Consider the following 24,948-nt stretch of genomic DNA (forward strand, 5'->3'; position numbering starts at 1 on the left):
CCCGGTCTGCCTCTTTTACAGAGGCAGACCGGAGCACCATTAACCCCGCGATCGCCGCGATTGCGGAGTTCTGGGGTTAATTTTAACGGGTGACGGACGAGGTCCGTCACTCGTCGTTATGGCAATCCCCTGAGTGACGGACCTCGTCCGTCACTCGTCGTTAAGGGGTTATACAGCTTTATATCCATTATGGAATCCTAGATTACGTATTGTTAAATATTCCCATTGTATAATTGTAAAGTACTCTGCCGACCTCTCAACTCTCTAGTTCCAGGAGTCTCCCGCATTTTAACCTAGGGGGGATCTAAGTAAAAGTGCCACATGTGCCATGTGAAGGCGGAACCATAATCTCTGGTTCTGATCAGCCTCCCCTTCTTGAACCAGTATAAGAATAACAAAATACAAAATATCTCCCTCTTAGAAATGGAGTTCCTGCTGGTCCATTGTGTTGCCGGTGCAGCTGAGCTACCTTGCGGTTCCGGCGCACTGTAAGTCAGAGCGCAGGCGGCAGGTTTCCCAGCCTGCGCTCTAACGTCATCAGAGCGTCAGAACCGCGAGGGAATACGACTGCACCAGCAACACACACAGCTAGTGAAGCCACCGCCCTGAAATTAGCTTTTGCATGTTGAGATGTCTAATTTTGTTAACTGTTGCTAATAGATAAATGCTGATAATAATAATAATATATCTGATATTTATCCTTGTCTATAGTAAACACTTTGCCATTTTCTACATTTTACTGCTGGGATATTTTAAAAGGTTAGGGTTGTGTGATGCTATATTTGTTGTCATTACTAAGATTTGTATTAATAACAAATGTCTGCAAGACTTGGGACACAGCTCTGTCTGGGCTGTTATGTAACCCTCTGAGTGACTCAGTCTGTCCACACAAGATCACATTTGGCGGGAAGACTCTCTCAACCGCCACGAGCAGCAGAGCCGGCCGGTCACGCGACTTTGCTCCGTCATCACGCTCGCTACGCGCGCACTCCCGCTTCTGACGCAGCGAAGCTCCACCCGAGGAAGCGCGAACCTGCGTGTAGGAATCGAGTTTCCCGCCGAAGCCGCTGAGAGGGTCTGTATCAGGAACTGCTGCCTGGTAATAGTCCTATCCCCCCTCCTCCTCGGTTCACAATGCCGGTAAAAAGCCATAACCAGGGTCCATCCTCACGCAGAGACCCGGAACTTCTGCGAAGAGTGTTTTACTCTCACTGTCGGCTGCATCTGGAGTCCCATCACTGCCAGCCACTGACTGTCATAGGGAGTCCCATCACTGCCAGCCACTGACTGTCATAGGGAGTCCCATCACTGACAGCCACTGACTGTCATAGGGAGTCCCATCACTGCCAGCCACTGGCTGTCATAGGGAGAGTCCCATCACTGCCAGCCACTGGCTGTCATAGGGAGAGTCCCATCACTGCCAGCCACTGGCTGTCATAGGGAGAGTCCCATCACTGCCAGCCACTGGCTGTCATAGGGAGAGTCCCATCACTGCCAGCCACTGGCTGTCATAGGGAGAGTCCCATCACTGCCAGCCACTGGCTGTCATAGGGAGAGTCCCATCACTGCCAGCCACTGGCTGTCATAGGGAGAGTCCCATCACTGCCAGCCACTGGCTGTCATAGGGAGAGGCCCATCACTGCCAGCCACTGGCTGTCATAGGGAGAGTCCCATCACTGCCAGCCACTGGCTGTCATAGGGAGAGGCCCATCACTGCCAGCCACTGGCTGTCATAGGGAGAGGCCCATCACTGCCAGCCACTGGCTGTCATAGGGAGAGGCCCATCACTGCCAGCCACTGGCTGTCATAGGGAGAGGCCCATCACTGCCAGCCACTGGCTGTCATAGGGAGAGGCCCATCACTGCCAGCCACTGGCTGTCATAGGGAGAGGCCCATCACTGCCAGCCACTGGCTGTCATAGGGAGAGGCCCATCACTGCCAGCCACTGGCTGTCATAGGGAGAGGCCCATCACTGCCAGCCACTGGCTGTCATAGGGAGAGGCCCATCACTGCCAGCCACTGGCTGTCATAGGGAGAGGCCCATCACTGCCAGCCACTGGCTGTCATAGGGAGAGGCCCATCACTGCCAGCCACTGGCTGTCATAGGGAGAGGCCCATCACTGCCAGCCACTGGCTGTCATAGGGAGAGGCCCATCACTGCCAGCCACTGGCTGTCATAGGGAGAGGCCCATCACTGCCAGCCACTGGCTGTCATAGGGAGAGGCCCATCACTGCCAGCCACTGGCTGTCATAGGGAGAGGCCCATCACTGCCAGCCACTGGCTGTCATAGGGAGAGGCCCATCACTGCCAGCCACTGGCTGTCATAGGGAGAGGCCCATCACTGCCAGCCACTGGCTGTCATAGGGAGAGGCCCATCACTGCCAGCCACTGGCTGTCATAGGGAGAGGCCCATCACTGCCAGCCACTGGCTGTCATAGGGAGAGGCCCATCACTGCCAGCCACTGGCTGTCATAGGGAGAGGCCCATCACTGCCAGCCACTGGCTGTCATAGGGAGAGGCCCATCACTGCCAGCCACTGGCTGTCATAGGGAGAGGCCCATCACTGCCAGCCACTGGCTGTCATAGGGAGAGGCCCATCACTGCCAGCCACTGGCTGTCATAGGGAGAGGCCCATCACTGCCAGCCACTGACTTGTCATAGGGAGAGGCCCATCACTGCCAGCCACTGACTTGTCATAGGGAGAGGCCCATCACTGCCAGCCACTGACTTGTCATAGGGAGAGTCCCATCACTGCCAGCCACTGACTTGTCATAGGGGGAGTCCCATCACTGCCAGCCACTGACTTGTCATAGGGGGAGTCCCATCACTGCCAGCCACTGACTTGTCATAGGGGGAGTCCCATCACTGCCAGCCACTGACTTGTCATAGGGGGAGTCCCATCACTGCCAGCCACTGACTTGTCATAGGGGGAGTCCCAGCCCCGAACATAGATTAGCGACTAGGGCTTATTTTCGAGGTAGGGTTAATATTATTATTATTACTATTATTATTCAGCATCTCCTGAAAATAAGCTAGGGCTGATTTGCGAAGGGTGTTTTATTTTTGGGAAAGCACAGTAATTCCAGTAGCAACAGCAAATATTGTGAACTATAAAATGCATGTGCAGTGCTTGGCTCAGTAGAACTAATGAAACTTCCAGCTTTCGGGATTGTAGTGCAGGGGAGGAGCGTAACACATTTAAGTCATACTTGGAGCTGTAGGAGTGATTGTGTTTGGAGTGTTCCTGTAAGCACTACAATCAATGGCTACGGCCTCACCTTGGCGTGAAATCTTAAGTTTTGTGTGTGGTGTGGAAATCTTGCATAAAATTAACACAAGCAGTCAACACATTAACATCTCTTAAGAGCAGGCTTATAGTAGCAAAATTATTAAAAAAAAAAATATATATATATATATATTTTGTGAAGGAATCCCAGAAGTCTCTTCACTGTCATCTTTATATAGTGTGTATGTCCAGAGTTTTCAAGCCAGTTTACCGGTGTGTGTTTTTTTTTTGCTGTATTTTTGTACGTTTGCTTCTGTAAATAGCTGTTTATATGTTATTTGTTTGTGCAGAAGCAACTGAAATGCCCCCTAAAAAAGCAGCACCTGCTGCCCGAAAAAAAGCTCCTGCTAAAAGGAAGTTAGCAGAAGCATTTCCACCTGGTGAAGTGCTAACGGATTCTGCAAAAAAACAATGGAAATTGGGGTCAACCATTGGACAGGGTGGATTTGGCTGTCTTTACCTAGGTAAGGATTATTTTTTGGTTGTCAGTTGTTTAATGTACATTTGATTTACTGTTATACATGTAAGTATTTTTTGAAAATACCTTTAAATACTTCTTAAAGGTCACTCCAAGCATCATTATCACTACAGGTTGCTATAGTTGTTATGCTAAGAGTACTCTAAAGGTAAATGCACAAAATATACATGCCACGTGTAGTGGATACAGTGTGTTTAGACAGGGGAGCCGTGTGTGTGTGTGTGTAGTGGATGCAGTGTGTATATAACGAATGCAGGGTGTGTTTGTGTAGTGTTTATAGGGAATGCAGTGTGTGTTTTGTGAAGGGATGTAATTTGTGTAAAATCGGCAGGAGGGGAGGCATATTTTATTTTAATTTTATTTCCCTGCTTGTTACCTGGCAAGGGAGGGCGGCTGTGGCATTCCTTGGTGGTCCAGTGGCATGTCCTGAGTAGTGGGAACCCATCAAGCGCTTACTTACCTTCCCTTCAGCTCCCTGTGTAAATCTCGCAGTCTGCGTGCCGTGCGGAGCGTTGCCATGGTAACCCAGGGGAGCTGAAGGGAGCTGCTGGGAAGGTAAGTAACAGCTTGCTGCGGGCCCCCCAGAACCGCCGGGCTTGTAATGGGCCCGGCGGTCCTGGTATGTATTATCGGTATCTATATTGGCCGATACCGATATTGCCGAAAATAACGAATATCGGCCCATAATATCGGTAAAACCGATAATCAGTCAATACCTACTCTCAACCAATGAATGACCCTCTGTGCAAGGATTATGTACATAATTGACATTGGAGTATTCTGGGCTGGCTGCAAACGTTGCTAGAGGTGGTTACACCTCCGTCAGCAGCATTAAATATTTAAGTATGTTCAGTGGTTGAAATTGAAACACACATACCTTCTCTAAGCAATTTGACAATTTAGAAAACCAATGTTTTCATGCTTGGGGTTAGTTTAGAATATGAGCCTTTTGTTCAAGGCAATTCAAGCAATGGCTTTACTTGAATTGCTTTGTTGGCCTGCAACATCCCAGTTGTTGGTGGGCAGCTTGCATAAATCCTTTCTAGAGACCTACTGAATTAAATTTTTATTTTCATTTGAACAGTTATTTCCAAAGGCTAGACCTGTTTTTTTTTTTTTTTTGAGAAATCTATAAATATAAAAGCACTTTTCTAGAACTATGTGTATATGATTTTTCATTAGATCATACTTTAGGGTACCTATGACCAGTATGCTTTAAAGAAATTATTTCTTATGAAATGGAAATGTGGAAGCAGGATTGGGTAACGTGTGCCACTGCCCACAGATTTTAAGAGACAAATCCCGGAAAGCATTGACAAGTTAAAAAGATACTATAGGCATCTAAACAAATTAGCTCAATGAAGCAGTTTTAATGTATAGATCATGCCCCTGCATTCCCACTCCTCAATTATCTGCCATTTATGATTTAAATCACTTTTGTTGCTGTTCTGTTCTCTTGGCGGTGACTGACACAGCCTGCAAGAAAAAGGAAAGATCATCTTCAAGCAGATGTTAACTTGCTTTATAAGTTTTTATCTCTTGATCTGTAAATTGAACGTTAATCACACACAGGATGCCCCTGCAGGCTCCAGAGGGCTATGAACAGAGCAGGAGATACATTTGTGATTAAAGGGACACTATAGTCACCAGAACTACAGCTTATTGAATTTGTTCTGGTGAGTAGAATCATTACCTTCAGGCTTTTTGCTGTAAACACTGTCTTCTCAGAGAAAATGCAGTGTTCACATTACAGCCGGGTGATAACTTCACTGGCCACTCCTCAGATAGCTGTTAGATATCCTTCCTGGGTCATGGCTGCTTAAAAAGCATCCAAACATTAAGCATCTCCTCCCTCTGCATGCAGACACTGAACTTTCGTCATAGAGGAATGGCTCTGTCCCCTGATTAGCCTCTTTGTCAGTCTTAGCACTATCGGGAAGCACTATGATTGGATCAGCCTACCACTTCTGATGTCAACAGACTGCTTGTTTTTTTTGTTTTTTTTGACGAAACAGCATGCAGATATACAGCTTCTGGCTTGAATACAGTAAGATGTTAGTGTATATGTATATGTGTATATATAATATATATATATATATATATATATATATATATATATATATATATATATATATCTATATCTATCTATGTCTATAGCATAAGGGGCGCTAGATGGTGGTTTTAACACTATAGGGTCAGGAATACATGTTTGTGTTCCTGACCCTATAATGATCCTTTAACCCCTTAAGGACACATGACGTGTGTGGCATGTCATGATTCCCTTTTATTCCAGAAGTTTGGTCCTTAAGGGGTTAAACAGACTGTTCACTAGAGGAACTTAGAATATCTATGTTCCTTTTAGGAATTAAGCAGTGAGACTGCATAGGCATGAGCTATACACAAAAACCACTTCATTAGGCTGACGTTGTTTTTATTGTGCCTATATTATTCCTTTAAACTGATCTATGTTGTGTCACAATGAAGGGAATATTTAGTCATGAAGCATTGCTGAACTATTTATTTTAATTCTAGGTTGAGCATATTGGAAATTATTGTCCAACTGCTGGAAAGTCGAGTTGGTGTCAGTAAAAATATGCCTTGGGGGGGAAAAAAACTCCATCTTATGACATTCTGCTCTTATTACAGTCGTTTATTTTTGGGGAATATCTGTTATTGGGCAGTTTTCCCTCTTGTTGCTTACCTACAGAACTGTATACACTTGTTGCAATGTAACATTTTTTTTATTTTTTTTTCATGTTAGTGATGTGTGTAAGTATGCTGGCCATTGCAATTTGTTCTAATTGTCTGTTTTGACTGCACGCAACAGCATGTGGTTTCCTGTTAAAGCTTTTTATTCGCATACGCTAAGAGGATGTGGTCATCTCTAATTGTAAATATTGTCAAGCTCGCAGTTTTATTTTCCCATTTTTAATTGTATAGAAACAGTTTTGATTTTTTTTTTTACCTATTTTTTTTCTCAGCTGATGTCAATTCTTCCAAAACGGTTGGACCTGATGCTCCTTATGTAATAAAAGTGGTAAGATTCGTTGTCTGACACAATTTGCAATGATTGGTTCTCAGTTCTTCTCATGTAGCTGCCTTAAAATGCAGTTGGGTTACATTACCTTGTTACTCCTTTAAGCAAGTATTTTAAAAAATAGTGTATATATTTCTGCATTAGAGGTAATTTTGTGATAGGAAAATAATCAGAAGTGATACCTTTATTCGTTAAACAAATTGTGGTCTCTACAAGCTTTCAGAACAGGATGTGATTTAACAAAACTGAAGTAACATGGCCCATATATTTTTGTTTGCATATATCACACAGTAACATTTATAAATCTGTGTAATATGACATGCTTGGAAAAGAAAACACGCATTTAAAGGACCACTATAGGCACCAAGACCACTTCAGTTCAATGAAGTGGTCTGGGTGCCAGGTCCCTCTGGTTTTAACCCTGCAGCTGTAGTTTCAGAGAAACTATGTTTACAATAGGGTTAATCCAGCCTCTAGTGGCTGTCTCACTGACAGCGGCTAGAGGCGCTTCCGTCCATAGGAAAGTATTGAGAAATGCTTTCCTATGGACTGATTGAATGCACGCACGGCTCTTGCCGCGCATGCGCATTCAGTGCTGACGTCGGAAGAGGGAGGCCGGCGCTGGAGAGTTTAACCCCTTTCTCTCCCTTCAGCCTGGTGAGATTGGGACCCTGAGGGTGGGGAGGACCCAAAGACCCTATAGTGGCAGGAAAACAAGTTTAATTTCTCCTTACTTAAAGGACCACTATAGTCCCAGGAAAACAAACTCGTTTTCCTGGCACTATGTAGTTCTTAGGTCCCTCCCACCCTCATGGCCCCCCTCCTGCTGGGCTGAAGTAGTTAAAACACTTGCCTTTCTCCAGTGCCAGGCTCCCTCTGTGCTGGGAAACTCTCCTCCTGCCGTCAGCGCAACATGCAGCGCTGCGCGCACATTCAAACCGCCCATAGGAAAGCATTACTCGATGCTTTCCTATGGATTTCAACGTCTTCTCACTGTGATTTGCACAGTGAGAATCGCAGAAGCGACCTCTAGTGGCTGTCAGTGAGACAGCCACTAGAGGCTGGATTAACCCTCAGTGTAAACATAGCAGCTGCAGGGTTAAAACTAGAGGGACCTGGCACCCAGACCACTTCATTGAGCTGAAGTGGTCTGAGTGCCTATAGTGGTCCTGTAACAAGGAAATGTTCATAAAAGGAATGTTCATTCCAAGCATTAACTTCTGCTGTAGTCTTTATCTTGCCAGGAATGCCCTAGCTTTCTCCAAAGGTAAGTAGTCAAATCCAGATATTTTGACAACTTACCTCGGGTCTGCCAATTGCTACATTCTTTGTTGCTTAATGCTTGTACATTGAGCTAAACCTCCATTGCAGGGCTTGGCTCCTCTAGCTGAGAGAGCTCAGCCGGCACTGCACGTCAGGCCGAAGTGCACGCTTCCTGGAGCGCAGAACTCCGCAGCCAACCGACCCCATATAAGTTTTCAAGTTTGTCAGTTTTCCCTTGGAAAGTGCTAGGGCACTCCTTGCACCATAATACAGCAAGCTATAGGGATTTTGGTGCATTAACTGCTTCGTTATTGAACATTTCCTTGTTAATCTGATACACATATTTAATATACAGGAGTTGTAAGAAAAGAGGCGGGAGGGGGGCACATGACAGTGCCTCTTTAAATGGTTTGACTGTGTACCATGGCATTGTGTGAGGATACTCCTGGCACCGTATTATATTGTTTACATTATTCACATCTTTGGTCAAAAAGATAGTGAGCTTTAAAAAGCAAGACTGCCCAGACGGTGTCAATGAATGATTTTGGTGCTCTTTACTTATTAGTATTTTTGAAAACCATTACTTTTGTTATATATATTTAGTATACCAAATGCACCCAGAATAATGTAAGTTAAATTTATAGGAACCAAGTGATAATGGACCTCTCTTTTCTGAGCTCAAGTTCTACATGCGAGCAGCTAAACCTGAATTGAGTAAGTAGAACACATTCATTGAGTTTTTGGGGCATAAATCTATTTTGAAATGCCACTGTTATAGCAAAGATAAACATGTTTTTTATATATATATATATATATATATATATCTTTTTTAATGTGTTGTGTGTGTTTAATGGAAAATCTCAATGCTGTTCTTGTGTGGCAATATACAAATGTTTGTTAAATAGTGGTGATGTTATTTCATGTCTCAGAATTCATATGTTCTAGGTGTGGATAGGAACAATTCTTCTTGTCTTGCCACTTAAAGGGACACCCAAGACCCCTAAAGCACGTTTGCTTGCTGAAAAGCTCTATTTGTCCTATTTTTTTTAATTTTGGAAAAGGTACAAATTTCAATAGAAATTGACACTTTTTTTTATAAATTAACCTGGTTACACCTCCCTTGACATTCAAGCGGACAACAGGTTACTATTACTTCCTGGTTTAGTTAGTTCAGTGGAGCTAAACTCGCAAGGCAGCTATGGCTCAGAGCACCTGCCTTGCAAAGACTTCTTATTGAGCTGCATTGGAATGTCTGGGATTGGGTAGAAGGGAATGATTTACAATGGCAGCAGGCAAGAGAGCTGCAGGTCTTGAAAGCTGTTTTAAGATATACCCCCAAAATGCATAATTTAATGAATACAAATTCTTATTTTGGGTATATCTTCTAAACAGTAATTTATATTTTGGTAGTTGATTGTCCCTTTCAGGAAAACTTTTCCAAGAGAAGAATACTGTACTACCCTTTTTACCCAATGGTCACAAGTGATTATTGTGCAGGTGTAATTTATTGTACATACCTTTTCTTAAACGTTATGTTAAATGTTATTTTTGAATGCGGAGTTGGTTATAGCGCATTATTTCTATTTTATCTTAGTTAAGCATTGGACTAGCTCACATAAACTGAAATATATTGGCATACCTAGATATTGGGGATCTGGACTTCATGAAAAGAATGGAAACAGGTACATTTTATAGACATTGGAATTTGTGTAAATGGCTTAAAGGGATTCTTGAGGAACCTAGACAACTTCCATGCATATTAAAGGTTGTGGTAAAATAACTTTGCTTAGAAGTGCATGCTCAATGAGTCTAGTGGAAATTTGGTCTGCTGTCCATATGACAGAGATACTTGCTGTAAATCTCTAAGAAAAAAACCCTGTTTTGCATTTTGGTGTAGTGCAGCTGTCAAGAACGTCTAATTTATCGGACAAATTCAGTGAGAAATGACGACAACTGCCGAACAACCCATTTTGAATACTATTTTGTATTTTGTCTACTTTTGCAAATGCAATTGTTTTTCCTAGGCTGAGATATGTTCTCAAAGACAATATAGACCCTAGCAAACCACACTGGCAAATTTCATTGTGTTCAAACTGAAATGGGCAAGCTCTTTATTTGTCCCTGCAACTTCCCAAAACACCATGAAACTATACATGTGGAGAGGGGGGGGGGGGGGCATACAGATATGTATGTTTTATTGCAATGAAGCCGACAGTATTATAACATTCACTGTTAAATTGCCATGCTGAAATTGGAAAATACTTTTTTTTTAATGCTTGTTAAATTGTGTTCCATATGTAAATATTTGATGTGAAATGAAAGCCCTATTTCTCGTGAACAAAATAATATATGTGTAGGTGTACTTAAAGGGATCCTATAGTGCCAGGAAAACAAACCCGTTTTCCTGGCACTATAGGCTCTTGAAATGGCCCCCTCCCTCGGCGCTGAAGGGGTTAAAACCTCTTCAGACACGTCAATCCAGCACCGAAGTCGGCTCCCAGGTGGAGCCGAATGCACATGCGCAGCCAGAGGCGCGAGCGCATTCAAAGCCGCCCATAGGAAAGCACTGAGTAACACTCCGTGAGGACGTCCAGCGTCAAATAAGTAAATCACGGAAGCGGCACCTAGTAGCTGTCAGGGAGACGGCTACTAGAGGCTGGATTAACCCTGCGGTGTAAACATAGCAGTTTCTCTGAAACTACTGTTTTCAGCTGCACGGCTAAAACTAGGGGGACCTGGCACACAGAACACTTTATTGAGCTGAAGTGGTCTGGATACCTATAGTGGTCCTTTTATGAAAGAGGTAAATTATTGTTGAACAGACATTGCTCAAATACTAAAAGTATGTTATGTAATTTCAGTTACAGGTTTATGGTCATGGATCGATTTGGACAAGACCTCCAAAAAATCTTTGAAGGTGCAGGGAAGAGGTTTACACACAAAACTGTCCTGCAGCTGGGTCTGAGACTAGTAAGACTCTTCATATTTTAAAGGTTCCTCTTATGAATAATCTCCTTCTAAAATCATTTTCTTGTGCGCATTGAGGCTGTTTAGATGCTATGTAGTGCTCCCTTCCTTACAATTGCTCACTTTGTGCCTTTAAATTTGGCAATGTATTAATGTGGGATAAGTGTGAACAACCACCATTGCTGCTCAAAAACAAAATCTATTATTTTTTAATTAACCTATTTGTGCAAGGAACATCATGCAACAGCACTCACATTGAGAATTTCACTGAGCATTTTATGGGCATTTCATCCAATCATTACCAGGGGTGTGTCCAATATAGTGGTTACCTGGGTTTGAAAAGGTTAAATTATTTTAAAGGGGCACTGGTGGGATATCACTGGCAGATGGGGCAATCCTTTCCCACTCTTAATTTGTTTATGACTTTTCCTTATGTACCACAGTATGTGCTTTTGTATGCTATAAGGATAATTTAATTCTGATTTGCAACTTGTCCGACAATACCGTTTTCTTTCTATAATGTGAATTTGCTTCAATGTTTCAGTGCCTAGTTTCTATACATGTCATACAGGTGTTTTAACATAGAAAACCTGTAAAGGGTGTCTGGTGTTTTTGTTTAATTACGGTTTATTGATTTTCAGTTTGGAATATCGAAACAAGGGGTACAGAAGATAAAGGGAGGTTAGATACAGGTTGAACATAGTGGGGTTGCATTCAGTTATAGGTGTCTGGTGTTGGTAAAAAAAACTATGTATTAAGCCTTTTGAAATCTATTTTTTTTTTCTACTAGATAGATATTCTGGAGTATATGCATGAACACGAATATGTACATGCAGATATTAAAGCCTCTAATCTCATCCTTCATCATAAGAATCCTGACCAGGTATGTACTGTGACTTCCAATACACTGAGATGTAATCCAGCTTCTTGCTTAAATGTTAAAGGACCACTATAGGCACCCAGACTACTTCAGCTTAATGAAGTGGTCTGGGTGCCAGGTCCAGCTAGGATTAACCCTTTTTTCTATAAAAATAGCAGTTTCAGAGAAACTGCTATGTTTATAATAGGGTTAATCCAGCCTCTAGTGGCTGTCTCATTGATTTTTCACAGTGAGAAGACGCCAGCGTCCATAGGAAAGCATTGTGAATGCTTTCCTATGGACTGGCTGAATGCGCCTGCGGCTCTTGCCGCGCATGCACATTCAGCCGAGGAGGAGGTGGAGAGTTCCCTGCCCGGCGCTGGAGAAAGAGGTGAGTTTAACCCCCCTCCCGAGCCTGGCGGGAGGGGGGCCCTGAGGGTGGGGAGGCACCCTCAGGGCACTAGAGGGACAGATAGTGGTCCTTTAATACTTGCGTTTTTTATTTCATTAAACATATGTTATGTTTCTTGCAATGTCCTTGTTCTGAACTGCTCTTTGCCTGGGTTTATGAATTATTCCTTAGTATTGCATGGCCGATAGTAAATATATAATCTCTTTAGCTTAATCTTTTATTTTGTGACTGATAAACTCTGCAAGAAGATCTTTGCTAGATCATTTGAATTGAAAGCTCATTGCGTACACTTGAGATCCTTTATTGATTTGCCAACGTCAGGATAATAAACGCCTGTACTGGTATCTCATATGGAATTGCCTTTGAGTCATGTGCTCCTGTGCAAAAATATTTATACTGTATTTCAGGGATAGACATTTGTTACTCTAGGTGTTGTGGACTACATCTCCGTTAATTCTTTCAGCCATAATGCTGCAAAGCATCAGGGGATATGTAGCCCATAAAAACTAAAGTGCCAAAGACTGCCTACTCATGCTGTACTGTGTACAGTTAGCCTCTAGGGGCACCAGTTCTATTTCTAGGCTAGAGAGCCTTAAACATAATAGGTATACCAATGTAAATAAAAATAAGGACTGCACAGGAAAATGTCACTATACTTATAATAGACTGTTCATAATTTTCACAGTTATCTTTATCCTTAAAACACAATTGTGCGTGCAGAGTAATGTCTGGTGGATCCACAAATAGGAACTACAAAGTAAAAGGGAATACTGAGGAGAGAGGGACAGGAAGTACAGCTGATAGCATAACAACGTTAAAAAGTATTAATAATTATTAACCCCTTCAGGACCGCTGACGGTTCAGGACCGTCAGCGGTAAAACGTGCGTTTGGACCGCTGACGGTCCTGAACCGTCATAACGGTTTGGGGCTACTTACCTGATCGCCGTCGGTCCCACGGCGGCGATCAGTGCTCCACCCGGTCCAGGGGGACTGCCTGTCTGCCCGGGCAGTCCCCCCTCGGCAGATCAGGACCCCACGGCCATGTGATCACTCGATCACATGACCGCAATAGGTGTCTGTGTATCTGCCTGCAGGGAGACTGTCTGTGCTGACAGGCAGTCTCCCTGCAAGTGAAAAATCCAAAAAATAAAGTAAAAAAAAAAACAGTGTAAAATCAGTGTAAAAATAAATAAATAATATGTGTATATATATACAAGATATATATATACATGTATTATATCTATATATAATATATGTATATGTATCATATATATAATGTCATATTAAGTGTATTTTTATATTTATATATACGTATATTAATATAAAAATACACTTATATTTAAATTACACACGAATATATACAATATATATATAATTGCTATATATATGGTATATATATATTATTATAAAATACAAATAATATGTTAATAAAAATAAATAACAAAAAATAAAAATTTTTTAATAATTATAAAAAATATTTATATATGCAATTTTATTCTAACAGTATTTTGATACATATATATATATATATTTATATCAAAATATACTTAGAATGTAATGATATATATATATCTATGTATAAATAAATAAATAAAAACAATACGAAATATACATATGTCCATATACATAATTACATAAATAATTTCATAAATATACACGTAGACGTCAAATATATAAATATGTATATATATTAAAATTCTACATGTGTATTTATGTAATATTTTTACCTAATTAAGTAATTTTAATGATTGCAATTTGAGGGACCTGCCTGCCAACCCAGGCCGAAAGTCCAGATAATTTAATTTGCTAGCACTGTGTTTAACCCTGTAACTTTCTATGACACCCTAAAACCTGTACATGGGGGTACTGTTTTACTCGGGAGACTTCGCTGAACACAAATATTAGTGTTTCAAAACAGTAAAACATATCACAGCGATGATATTGTCAGTGAAAGTGAAGTTTTTTGCATTTTTCATACACAAACAGCACTTTCACTGAGGATATTATTGCTGTGATACATTTTACTGTTCTGATACACTAATATTTGTGTTCAGCGAAGTCTCCTGAGTATAACAGTACCCCACATGTAGAGGTTTTATAGTGTTTGTGAAAGTTACAGGGTCAAATATAAGGCTTGATTTTACTTTTTTTTTTTATTGAAATTTGTCGGATTGGTTAGGTTGCCTTTGAGAGCGTATGGTAGCCAAGGAATGAGAATTAGCCCCATGATGGCATACCATTTGCAAAAGAAGACAACCCAAGGTATTGCAAATGGGGTATGTTCATCCTTTTTTAGTAGCCACTTAGTCACAAACACCGGCCAAAGTTAGCGTTTCTTGCATTTTTAACACACAAACAAATATAAATGCTAACTTTGGCCAGTGTTTGTGACTAAGTGGCTACTAAAAAAAACTGGACATACCCAATTTTGAATACCCTGGGTTGTCTACTTTAAAAAAAATATGTACATGTTAGGTGTGTTTCGGGGATTTATGACAGATAACTGTGTTACAAGGTCACTATTGATACATTTAAAATATATATATATTGAAACAGCAATTTCCTACTTGTATTTATAGGCCTATAACTTGCAAAAAAAAGCAATAAAGCATGTAAACACTGTTTTTAAACTCGGGACAAAATTTTGAATCTATTTAGCAGTTTTTTTCATTAGCTTTTGTAGATAAGTAAAAGATTTTTCAAGTAAAAGTCCAAAAACATGTTTTTTTTTTTTAATTTTTCACCATATTTTATTTTTTTTAAATACAATATTGGACATAATACAAATAATGGTATGTAAAGAAAGCCCCTTTTGTCCTGAAAAAAACAATATATAACTTGTATGGGAACTGTAAATGAGAGAGCGGAAAATTACAGCTAAACACAAACACCACAAAAGTGTTAAAACTGCTCTGGTCCTTAACGTACAAACATCGCAAAAATAGGCCGGTCCTGAAGGGGTTAAAACTTTCACATAAAAGAAACAATATTAGATCTAGACACTCACATTTATAACTGTATCATGAGTACAGTTCAAAGGACTTTTTGGATTCTCTGCTTTCACCAAACTGTGCGTTTGAGTAATTGGTAGTCTCCAGTTTTTGCACCTCATTGGTTCCCTGCAGGCTATGGAATCTCCCTCCTGTTAAGTAAGGAGGGACTAGCCATTAGGATTATAGACATTGATAAAGCCACACTGTGACGAAACACGTTTGGCAGAACTTTTCAGTGATAGAAGACAGGACAAATACAGAGACCGGGATCAAGAAAGATTCAAGAGACAGCAGCAGACCAATGAGATGCAACAACACGAGTCTTTATCACCCTCCAATTTCTCAAAGTCCGTGAGAAGCAGAGAAACGTCGTAATGTGAGATTCAATTTCTAACATAGTTTCTATTATGTGAATGTTTTAATAGTTATATGGTTTTAATGTTGCAATGCTATTGGTACTTTCTGTCCCTTCACATTATTCCCTTTTATTTTGTAGTTCCTACTTGTACATCCAACAGCTATAACTCTGCATACACAATTATGGTTTAAGGATAAAGTTTACAAATGTGAAGATTATGAACAGTCTATTATAAGTATAGGTGCATTTGCCTACATGTAGAGTGAATGCCTTATATTATTTCTCTTAAGATTTCAGAAGAATAGTCTTTGTAGGTGATGATTTTTTCCATCAGCTGTTACATTGTGCATGAAGTATCTTCTTGCTCAATTTACATGTGAAGATCTTCAGAGGATATGTGATATTGTATTGGATATAAATCAATTAAAACCACTATTTTAGTGGTACCACTGGTTATTAAGCTCGGGAGCCCAACCTTTTTGTGGTACCACATGGTGTAAAGCAGATGAGTTGGCTTTTGTAGTAGTAATCATTACACTCAAGTTATTGCCACTGACTTTATATTGTTGGATTATTTTTTTCCCCTTTTATTTTAATGATTTTGCCAGATGCCGATATGTGTGCTGATTCTCTTACTTGGATCATCTCATTGCTACTTTTTTTAATAGGTATACTTGGTCGATTATGGCCTTGCCTACAGATATTGCCCAGATGGCGTACACAAGGAATATAAAGAAGATCCCAGGAAATGTCATAATGGCACAATAGAGTTTACAAGTATTGATGCCCACAAGGGAGTCAGTAAGAACATATTCTGTTTCCTTTGGCCTAATCTCATTCAGACAGAACATGTATCTGTTAAATAGTGGCTGTATTGTTTCACTCTCTGCACATACTTATGCATTCATTGAACAGTTTTGTGTATATTTTTTAAAATTCACTCCATCTATCACTGGATTATATTATTTGGTTAAACAATTTTATACTTATTTTTTTTTTTTCTCAAATGATTATTTTATAACTTCAGTCTTCTTTAAAACTAGATTTTCTTTCTTTTTTTTTTTTATTAAACATCGAACTGAAGTGTTTTGGCTCAGCTGTTGATTTACTGTATGCGAGGGGGGAGGTGCTGTTATTGAAGAAGTAATTTGTATTTCTGTCCAAACAACTTGCTAGGCCTCCTACATACAGTATGCAAATTTACTTGGCACTCTACTTGAATATGACATCCCTAAAATTCTTAGAAATCATATCATCCAGACAGAAAAAAAAATCATTCATTGTCAGCGCACAAACTCATACAAAAACGTGGATCCTAAAACAGCTATGAAGAGTCAAACAGGAGACTTGAAGTGCAATAATTGTTGGCTAATTAACCCCATACCTGCTAGAAATACTTTCAGTACTTAAAATAATCGAGTAAGCTTAATAATGAGGCCATGAATTCTGAATTAAAAAGACCAATTTTGTAAAGTTTAGACTGAAATCGCAATTTGGGAATATAGGAGGATTTGTACACCTGTAAAACATGTAGTTTTGTCTTAAGCTTTATACCCCCCTCCCCGTGTTCAGTACACTAACTTCAAGTCTTTTGCCAGCAAAAATACATTGATATCCCCCTATTTTCAAATGTGTACTCTGAGCCATATGGAAAAATTTGTAAGTTGAATAGTAAAATTGCTCTACATTTGACACCAAATATTTGGCACTTTTCTATATTTGTATGTAGTTGAATTGTAATGTTAAACGTTTACTTACAGGTCCCTCAAGAAGGGGGGATTTAGAAATCCTGGGCTATTGTATGGTTCAGTGGCTGTGCGGCACACTACCCTGGGAAGACAACTTAGCGGACCCAAACTATGTTACCAATTCTAAAATAAGGTATGCACAGTGCTCACTAGACAAGCAGTCTCACGTAATCAAATCTAGCAGGCCTGCACCCTGCTCTTCCACATCATGAATGCAGAATTGCATAATTGTCAATTCTGTCCAATATGGAATGCATTTATTTGGTGAGAACATTTTGGGTTGGTTATCCCAGCTCTATGGGAGATAGAGGTGGGGTAGTTATTTTAATACTAACACACACACACACACACACACCTTCTTTGTACCAAATTGCAAATGTGCATATTGAATGTGACAAATCTGCCTGATGTTTATCTGATTTGTCTCAAATATTATTTCTCTTAGTTATGGTGATGAAATCCCTACATTTATTGAAAAGTGTTTTCCTGGGAAAAAGAAACCAGGTATGCCATCTTCTTTGAGCAGATTTTCTTGGGACTCTTTGTGTTTTACAGGAAAAAAAGGAAGCTTATATATAATCATATTAAATCAACTGGCAATCCATTACAGCATATTTAAAATGTTTTCTTATTATACTGTGTGTAATGAAATACATCTGACAAGTATATAAGTAGTGCAATTGCAATGGGTAAACAGTGTGTGCATATTTGCATACTGCCAATGTGTACTCGGGCCTTTACATGTTACATTACAGTAAATGCACAAGGTGTACTGTGGGTTTGTAGACCACTAAAAGTAATACCTGGTATTTATAATGTTACAGTATTTATACAAACATTTTAATAGGTGTACAAAACAACCTGTCACTGCAAAATTAAATAGCTTTATCTTAAAGGCCAGTGTCTGTCTATGACATTACACCCATCTGTTCTTTAATATTCCTATTCCAAAGTGTAAGAGCCATGGGTCCCCTTATTCAGTGTTACACTGCTGAAAATTGTTTTAACACTAAACAGTGGGACAGTACCAGGGGACTCCAGGTACCATGATTAAATAAGACATTTTGGCATTTAGAGTGTCCCTTTCAAGTGCAGGCAATTACACCCCAATGATGTGCCATAAGATCTATAGAGGCTAGATTGTTATGGCAATTTATATTTGTTCCTTATGGAGCAAAATGCCTCTAAATATTATATATATATATATATATATATATATATTTTTTTTTTTTTTTTTTTTTTTATGGAGTCACATGTTGCTCATCAGTAGTAGTAGGCTCAGTGGTTGCATTCCACCTGCCTCCCATGCTAGCCTGCTGGTTGTTATCACACTATATCTTGCCTTCAGGCAGTAGGAATTAGTGGGACTAACATGGAGTAATGCATATTTCCTTCACTCACTGTAATATTTTGCTTCTTTGCAGTCGAAATTGCAAAGTACTTGGAAGCGGTTAAGGAATTGAATTATAGTGCTAAACCACCGTATCAACGATTAAGAGATATACTTTCACAAGGTCTGAAGGCTCTTGGCAGTAAGGATGATGGGAAGCTGGACTTCTCTCAGGCACAGAATGGAAGTGTTGCTCCGAATGGGCGAAAGGTATTTCCATTTAAAGTTACATATTTGCCATAAGTCAATGCTTTCAATGGAAGTTTTCTTCAGCATTTCAGTTACATATCGATACCTTTTCATTGTGTTCTACTAGAAGATATTTGACTTTTGTTAAATTGTTTTCTTGCAGTTTATTTTTGGGTTATGATTAATGTCTAAGCTTCTTTGGTAGAACATGGCTTAAAATGCTATGCAGGTTTTCTGAAATGTACTTTAATATCCACACAGTGGAGTTTTGGTCAAGTTGATGAGATTTTTTGGGTATCCATGTTTGGTAACAACTTTGGCATTTAAGCAACAGCTATTGCATGGGGACTGTTAGTCTAGACAAAGTTCAAAGAATAAAGGATTTTTTTACAATTGCATATTGAATACTAGATCAATATGCCTGTCACTTTGTCTGAAATTATTGTGAGTGAAGACTTTCTCATTTTGTTAAAGTAGTTAATTTTTATACTTTTGCGGCATGTAAGTAACTACATATTCAGTATTTAAAATGTCTCCAGTTTAAGGAGAATTGCTGCATATTTGCCCAAAGGACTCTTTACCAGTGCATTTATGGTATAGAGGAATTTTCCAAACATGGTGACGTGAATGGTTTATAAAATTAAAATTGTTGTGTACACGCTCCTTTTATTGTATGAGAGGATAAGTAGAAATGGATTTTTAAACTTCTTAAAACACTTTACCTGTTTTATGTTGCATAGTATCTAAAGACAGAATAGTGTCCATTAAACTGCAGATATAGAAACACGTTCTTCAATTTGGTCTGTGCAGATTCCTGTTGGGGGTATTTACTAATTTGACTGACCTGGTGTTCAGTTTTAATTTTGGTCCTTGTTTTTTTTTTTTTTTTGCCTTTGAATAAATGCAAGACTTTTTTTTTTTTGTGAAGGCATATGTTTATATATTAAACCAAGGCTTTTGTTTTTAGCTATAATGTGTCAAAAGAACCTTTTACCCTCTATCTAAAATATTGTGTCTTCTATTATATTAAAACTGAAACATTGAATTATTGTTAGTCTTGCCTGTGGTTTGCTCATAACATCACTGCAAGCTGCACAATGAGAGCTTCTTTCTGTCTATTTGGTCAGAGTGAACAGAAATGTCTGTGTGTATTTCTGACTAATGCATCACAAATCTGCTGACATGCTAACCTTCAAGCCTTTGCTGGCGTTAATCAGGCCTATGCAGCAGCAGAAAAGCTCTACCTAATTCAATGCAGTTTGCATATGGAAGTTCCCACGGGGGAGCTGCCCTGTGCCAGCTGAGGGTTACCTGCCCATTGCAGTTATTGTATGTAATTATCGAACCAATCTGTTCAGCCCAGCAGGGTTTAGATGGTAATCTGGAAGCTATGCTCTTTGGATGAGAAATGGATTGCATTTGCTTCACCCTCACCTACTATCCCCATCAGCATTGTATCTATACTGCTGCTTTCTTAGCATCAATGCTGCCACATTCATGGGAAGTACAATGGTTATATTCCTATAATTTATATAATTGTTTGAGTATTGCTGAGGATTCTGAACTTTTTGGTGCACCGTGCAGGAACGGTTCTGCAAGCAATTTTCTGTAGTTCAAAATTATAGCCAGAGCATGTGAAATGTTCAGCTTTTTATTAAACAACAACAAAAAAAAACTCTTCATTCTTCAGTAATCCATTAACATCCTATAAATATATGCTGTTAAAATACTTAAAAAAAAAAAAAAACAAGAAACAAGACTTATGTGAAGTCTTTGAAATAAAAATGTACCTGATGTCTGTCTTGATTGTCTATTGGACTTGTTGGCTGTTAATTAGATGTAAGCAAATTATTATCGTATCATATAGTAAATATATTTTGTCTGTATTTAACGTAAACCTTAGTTCAGTATTCTAACTTTTTTAAATTAAATTAGTGTTTTGTCATTTATTCTTAAGAGGATAATAACATTTATATTTTGTTATAGCAAAGACAACAAGTGAAATGGAGTAACAAACCAGGTTATTAAAATGTATAATTTCACTTTCATGTTCCTTACTCTGCTTATCTGTAAAATCACTAGTGGCTTTTGAATTGGTGGATTGTACTAAACCTGATTAATTTATATACGTGCTTCATGTTGGTTTGATATACAACATGCTAGATACATTTGTGGAAAAATCAAGTTTGCAATTTCAGTAATTTGATGTAGCAACCAAAACAGTCATGAGGAAGTTATGCCTTCCATGATGAAAGATTATATATGATTCAATCTTTAGATAAATATAAAAGTAGTTCATATACTTTTTGAAGGAATATTGTTTTTGTCCAGCCTTTCAAGTGACACTTGATCTGCTGATGATGTATGCATCTGTTCTTCTCCCTGTAACATACTGGAGCTTGTCTCATCTTAATGTGCTCATTTGGAATCCTGGTTCCATTAAAGAGTTAGACTTACAATTCTTGATATTTATTCTACAGAGAAAGCAGACCAGGCCTGCTGAAGATGCAGCGATTGATGATGATGATGATGATGATGAGGAAGAGATTGTAGAGAGCAAGAGACCTGCGAGAGGTGAGTGCATTAAATGTACAATTGGAGACCTTAAACTCATTTTATGAAATAAGAAACAAGTGTCGTAAATATTGTCATACATGTTAAAGTTGGCAAGAATGTTCATGGGATGCAAGAATTACATAGTGCTTAGTAACTGGATTATTCTTATGACTGTTGAGGACTCATTAATTGCAGGTTAGTTTTAATTATTAACCGGCTGAGATCATCATTAGAGGTGATCTCAACCATTCCAATGCATACACGTAAGGAAAAATGGGTTGCCTAATGTGCATGCATAGGTATTGCTGCACCAGTCAGCATATCGTTATAGAGATGCATTAGATTACTTTATCTCTATGGGGAGCATGCTGCATGGATACATTAAATGTCGGTCTTGCATAGGTTCCAGGGCAGGCTTCTGGCTGACTGACATCCACTAGACCTGGTTCCAAGGACAAATCTCTTTTCTGATAAAAGGCAATGTTTACAATTGTCCGCCTGCATAGGCCAGATTAAAGGGACATTCCAGACACCCAGACCACTCCCATAACCCATAAACCTGCAAGTATTATTGCAGTTTTTATAAACTGCAATAATTACCTTGTAGGGTTTAGTCCTCCTCGAGTGGCTGTCTATCAGACAGCCACTAGATGGACTTCCAGGTTCTTAAAACCCGAAAAGTGTTTTAAACGATGCTGGGCGTCCTCACACAATGCATGAGGACCTCCAGCCCCGCTGGAATCCACATAAGAAAGAATTGAATAATGCTTTCCTATGGGGAGGTGTAATCCGAGCTCACGGAGCCTGACACAGCGCCAAGGGACATCGCTGCATTCAGGTAAGTCACTGAAGGGGTTTTAAATCATTCAGCAACATGGGATCGGGGGGTGGGAGGGACAGGGAAACGGATATGTTTTCCTCGCACTGGAGAGTCCCTTTAAGCTGTAGTGGTTCTTTCGCTTAGGTTGCCTCCGTAACTCATAAATGCCACATAACTGAGTGGTTATAGCCTGGGCATGATCTATACACCAAAACAGCAAACGTTGATAAAGCAAACGTTGCCGTGGTGTTTAATGTCCTTTAAAGGTAGCAACGCCCAGTGTGTAGAAGTGTCAGGCGGAGGAAATGTACAGAGGCAAAGTAGTCATCTTTATGAATACTCAATGATAACGGAATACTTTTTTTTTTTTTTTGTGGTGATTATGATGATACTCCAGTCTGAATATTATATTATTTATATTCATATAAAGGTAAGATCAGGTAGCTTTGTAAACTTATGCAATGTTGAGAGTTGGAACCTGCTAGTGTACTTAAAAACAAGGATAGAACATAGTGCAATATTGCCTGTTAGCTTTGAAAACTTAATTTTGCTTTTTAACCCCTTAAGGACCAAGCTTCTGGAATAAAAGGGAATCATGACATGTCACACATGTCATGTGTCCTTAAGGGGTTAATGATATGGCATTCCATAATCGCTTACTACAATCCATTTACAAATAAACAGAACAAGACTATATTAGTAAAAAAGTAAATTAGCATCGCTGTCCACCATTACCTATGCTTATATACAATTGTTGTACTTTTTTTTTTGTACAGGTCGTGCGTCGGCCGCATCTAAATGTTCTGATAAAGGAGGGCCACCAAAGGGAAGAGGGCGAGGAAGAGCATCAAAAAAATAGCTTTTATGGTCTTGTATTTACATTTTTGTTTTGTATTGTCTAGAGAAATATAGTTGCTGTTTCCATTCTGTATTTTTAGAATAAACATTTTATTAAAAATAAAAAGCTACTTCATATTTTTAGAATCACAAACCAGTGATTCACCAGTAGTAAGATAAAATTGCAAGCTACACATAATTAAAAATAAAACACAAAACATTGTGGAAGGAAAACCAGATTTTCAGGGACATAAGGCACCAAAACAACTTCAGATTAAGTTACCCACTTGCTCTCTTTTCAGTTATTTATCAGACTGCAAAACAGGCTTGTGTAACCCATAGATCTGTCTAGTTGTCCTGCTAATATCAGAGAACCAGGAATTTCTTACACAGCATGCTGACCTGAGAAGAAATTGCAGGCACTAGCTCCTGGGAGCCAGTGCCTGCAGTTCCACTGAGTGTAACCTGTCCATATTGTGAATGGCAAATCAGGAACACTATTTGGATTTGCAATGCTCACTACTGGGCCCAGCAGCTGTAAAGCTTTGTTAAAAGCTTATCCAAAAATATTAAATCACTTGGAAAGCTCCCTAAAATCTTTCAAAATGCGAGATGCTTCTGTGCAAGTAAGTTATTAATTTCATTTTGAAGTCCATATGCTTTGTGTGAGCTGTGGACTGTTAATACATATCCAGCATATTAAATACTTGTTAGAACTGACCTGAGATATGGCTGTTCTACTATAGAACAACCTGTAACCATATATTGGCTTCTTTTATCTAAGCATTTTGCCCTCCACCTCTCCCCCTCACCCAACAAACCTCCTAAATCATTCAATTCAAGTTTACATACTTACGGAATGTAGTGTAACATTTATTTTTAACTCCTTAAGTACTAAGGCAATAGTACTGACCATAACCTATAATGTTGAGCTATATGTCTGTTCAACCATAATTAATCTCTTTCATATTAAGTGCACCCAAACTTATTATATATCATTCTGCTAGGGAGGCATATGGCTTTCATTTCACATCAAATTTTACATATGAATGTAGAGATTTCATGATGTTTTGGAAAGCTACAGGGTCAAGAGCTTTCCCATTTAGTTATTATACATAGAAATTTCCCAGGTTTACTGTGCCTGTGCTGCCTTTGAGACCACAGCCCAAGAATGAGAATTACCCCCAACCCAGGGTGTTCAAAATGGGATATATACAAAGTTAGTGTTCATCTTTTTCTTTTGCATTTTTACACACAGAAACTGCCTTTTCACTGATGTTATTAACTCTACGTTTTGCTGCTCTAAAACACCTATATTTGTGTTCAGCGATGTCTCATGAGTACAACCGTACACTCCCCTTCCCCATGTACAGGTTTTATGTGGTTTTGGAAAGTTACAGGGTCAAATATAGGACTTCTCTAGAATTTCTGCCTGGGTTGTCAGACGGGTTAATATATATACATATGTATTCCAAACAGATTTTATTTTTTTGTGTATGACATTATTTTTTATTAATTATAGGTTGGCATATTTGCCTGACAACCAAGGAGATTAATGTGCTAATCAAGCTGCTCCAAGTCATATGATTGTGGCATTATCGTGATCACATTACACGGATGGGTAGGATTTGCTGCAGGGGTACTGCCCCTGTTAGGCAGTCTTCATTGTAGGGCAGAATAGCACGCCCTTTGCCGTTAATTATTGAATGTATGATTATCATATCGATTAGAAAAAAACAACTTTTTGAAATAA

At 39.4% G+C, this 24,948-nt stretch overlaps 1 protein-coding gene across 2 annotated transcripts; it reads left to right on the plus strand.

The window, feature by feature from the left end:
- Nucleotides 1–973: 973 nt before the first annotated feature.
- VRK1 (VRK serine/threonine kinase 1) lies at nucleotides 974–23,316 on the plus strand. 2 transcript variants are annotated; one of them, XM_063440399.1, is made up of 13 exons: nucleotides 974–1,075; nucleotides 3,578–3,751; nucleotides 6,747–6,802; nucleotides 8,710–8,779; nucleotides 9,660–9,747; nucleotides 10,927–11,035; nucleotides 11,823–11,915; nucleotides 16,324–16,456; nucleotides 17,416–17,536; nucleotides 17,849–17,907; nucleotides 18,828–19,003; nucleotides 21,463–21,556; nucleotides 23,135–23,316. In XM_063440399.1, the coding sequence occupies exons 2-13, from the start codon at nucleotides 3,589–3,591 to the stop codon at nucleotides 23,215–23,217; spliced, it is 1,245 nt and encodes a 414-aa protein (XP_063296469.1). In that variant the 5' UTR covers nucleotides 974–1,075; nucleotides 3,578–3,588; the 3' UTR covers nucleotides 23,218–23,316. The 2 variants fall into 2 exon arrangements, with proteins under 2 accessions (XP_063296469.1, XP_063296468.1); XM_063440398.1 differs by having other exon boundaries at nucleotides 991–1,099.
- The last annotated feature ends 1,632 nt before the right edge of the window (nucleotides 23,317–24,948 follow it).

Source organism: Pelobates fuscus, chromosome 13 (genome assembly GCF_036172605.1).
Source record: "Pelobates fuscus isolate aPelFus1 chromosome 13, aPelFus1.pri, whole genome shotgun sequence".
Lineage (NCBI taxonomy): Eukaryota > Metazoa > Chordata > Amphibia > Anura > Pelobatidae > Pelobates > Pelobates fuscus.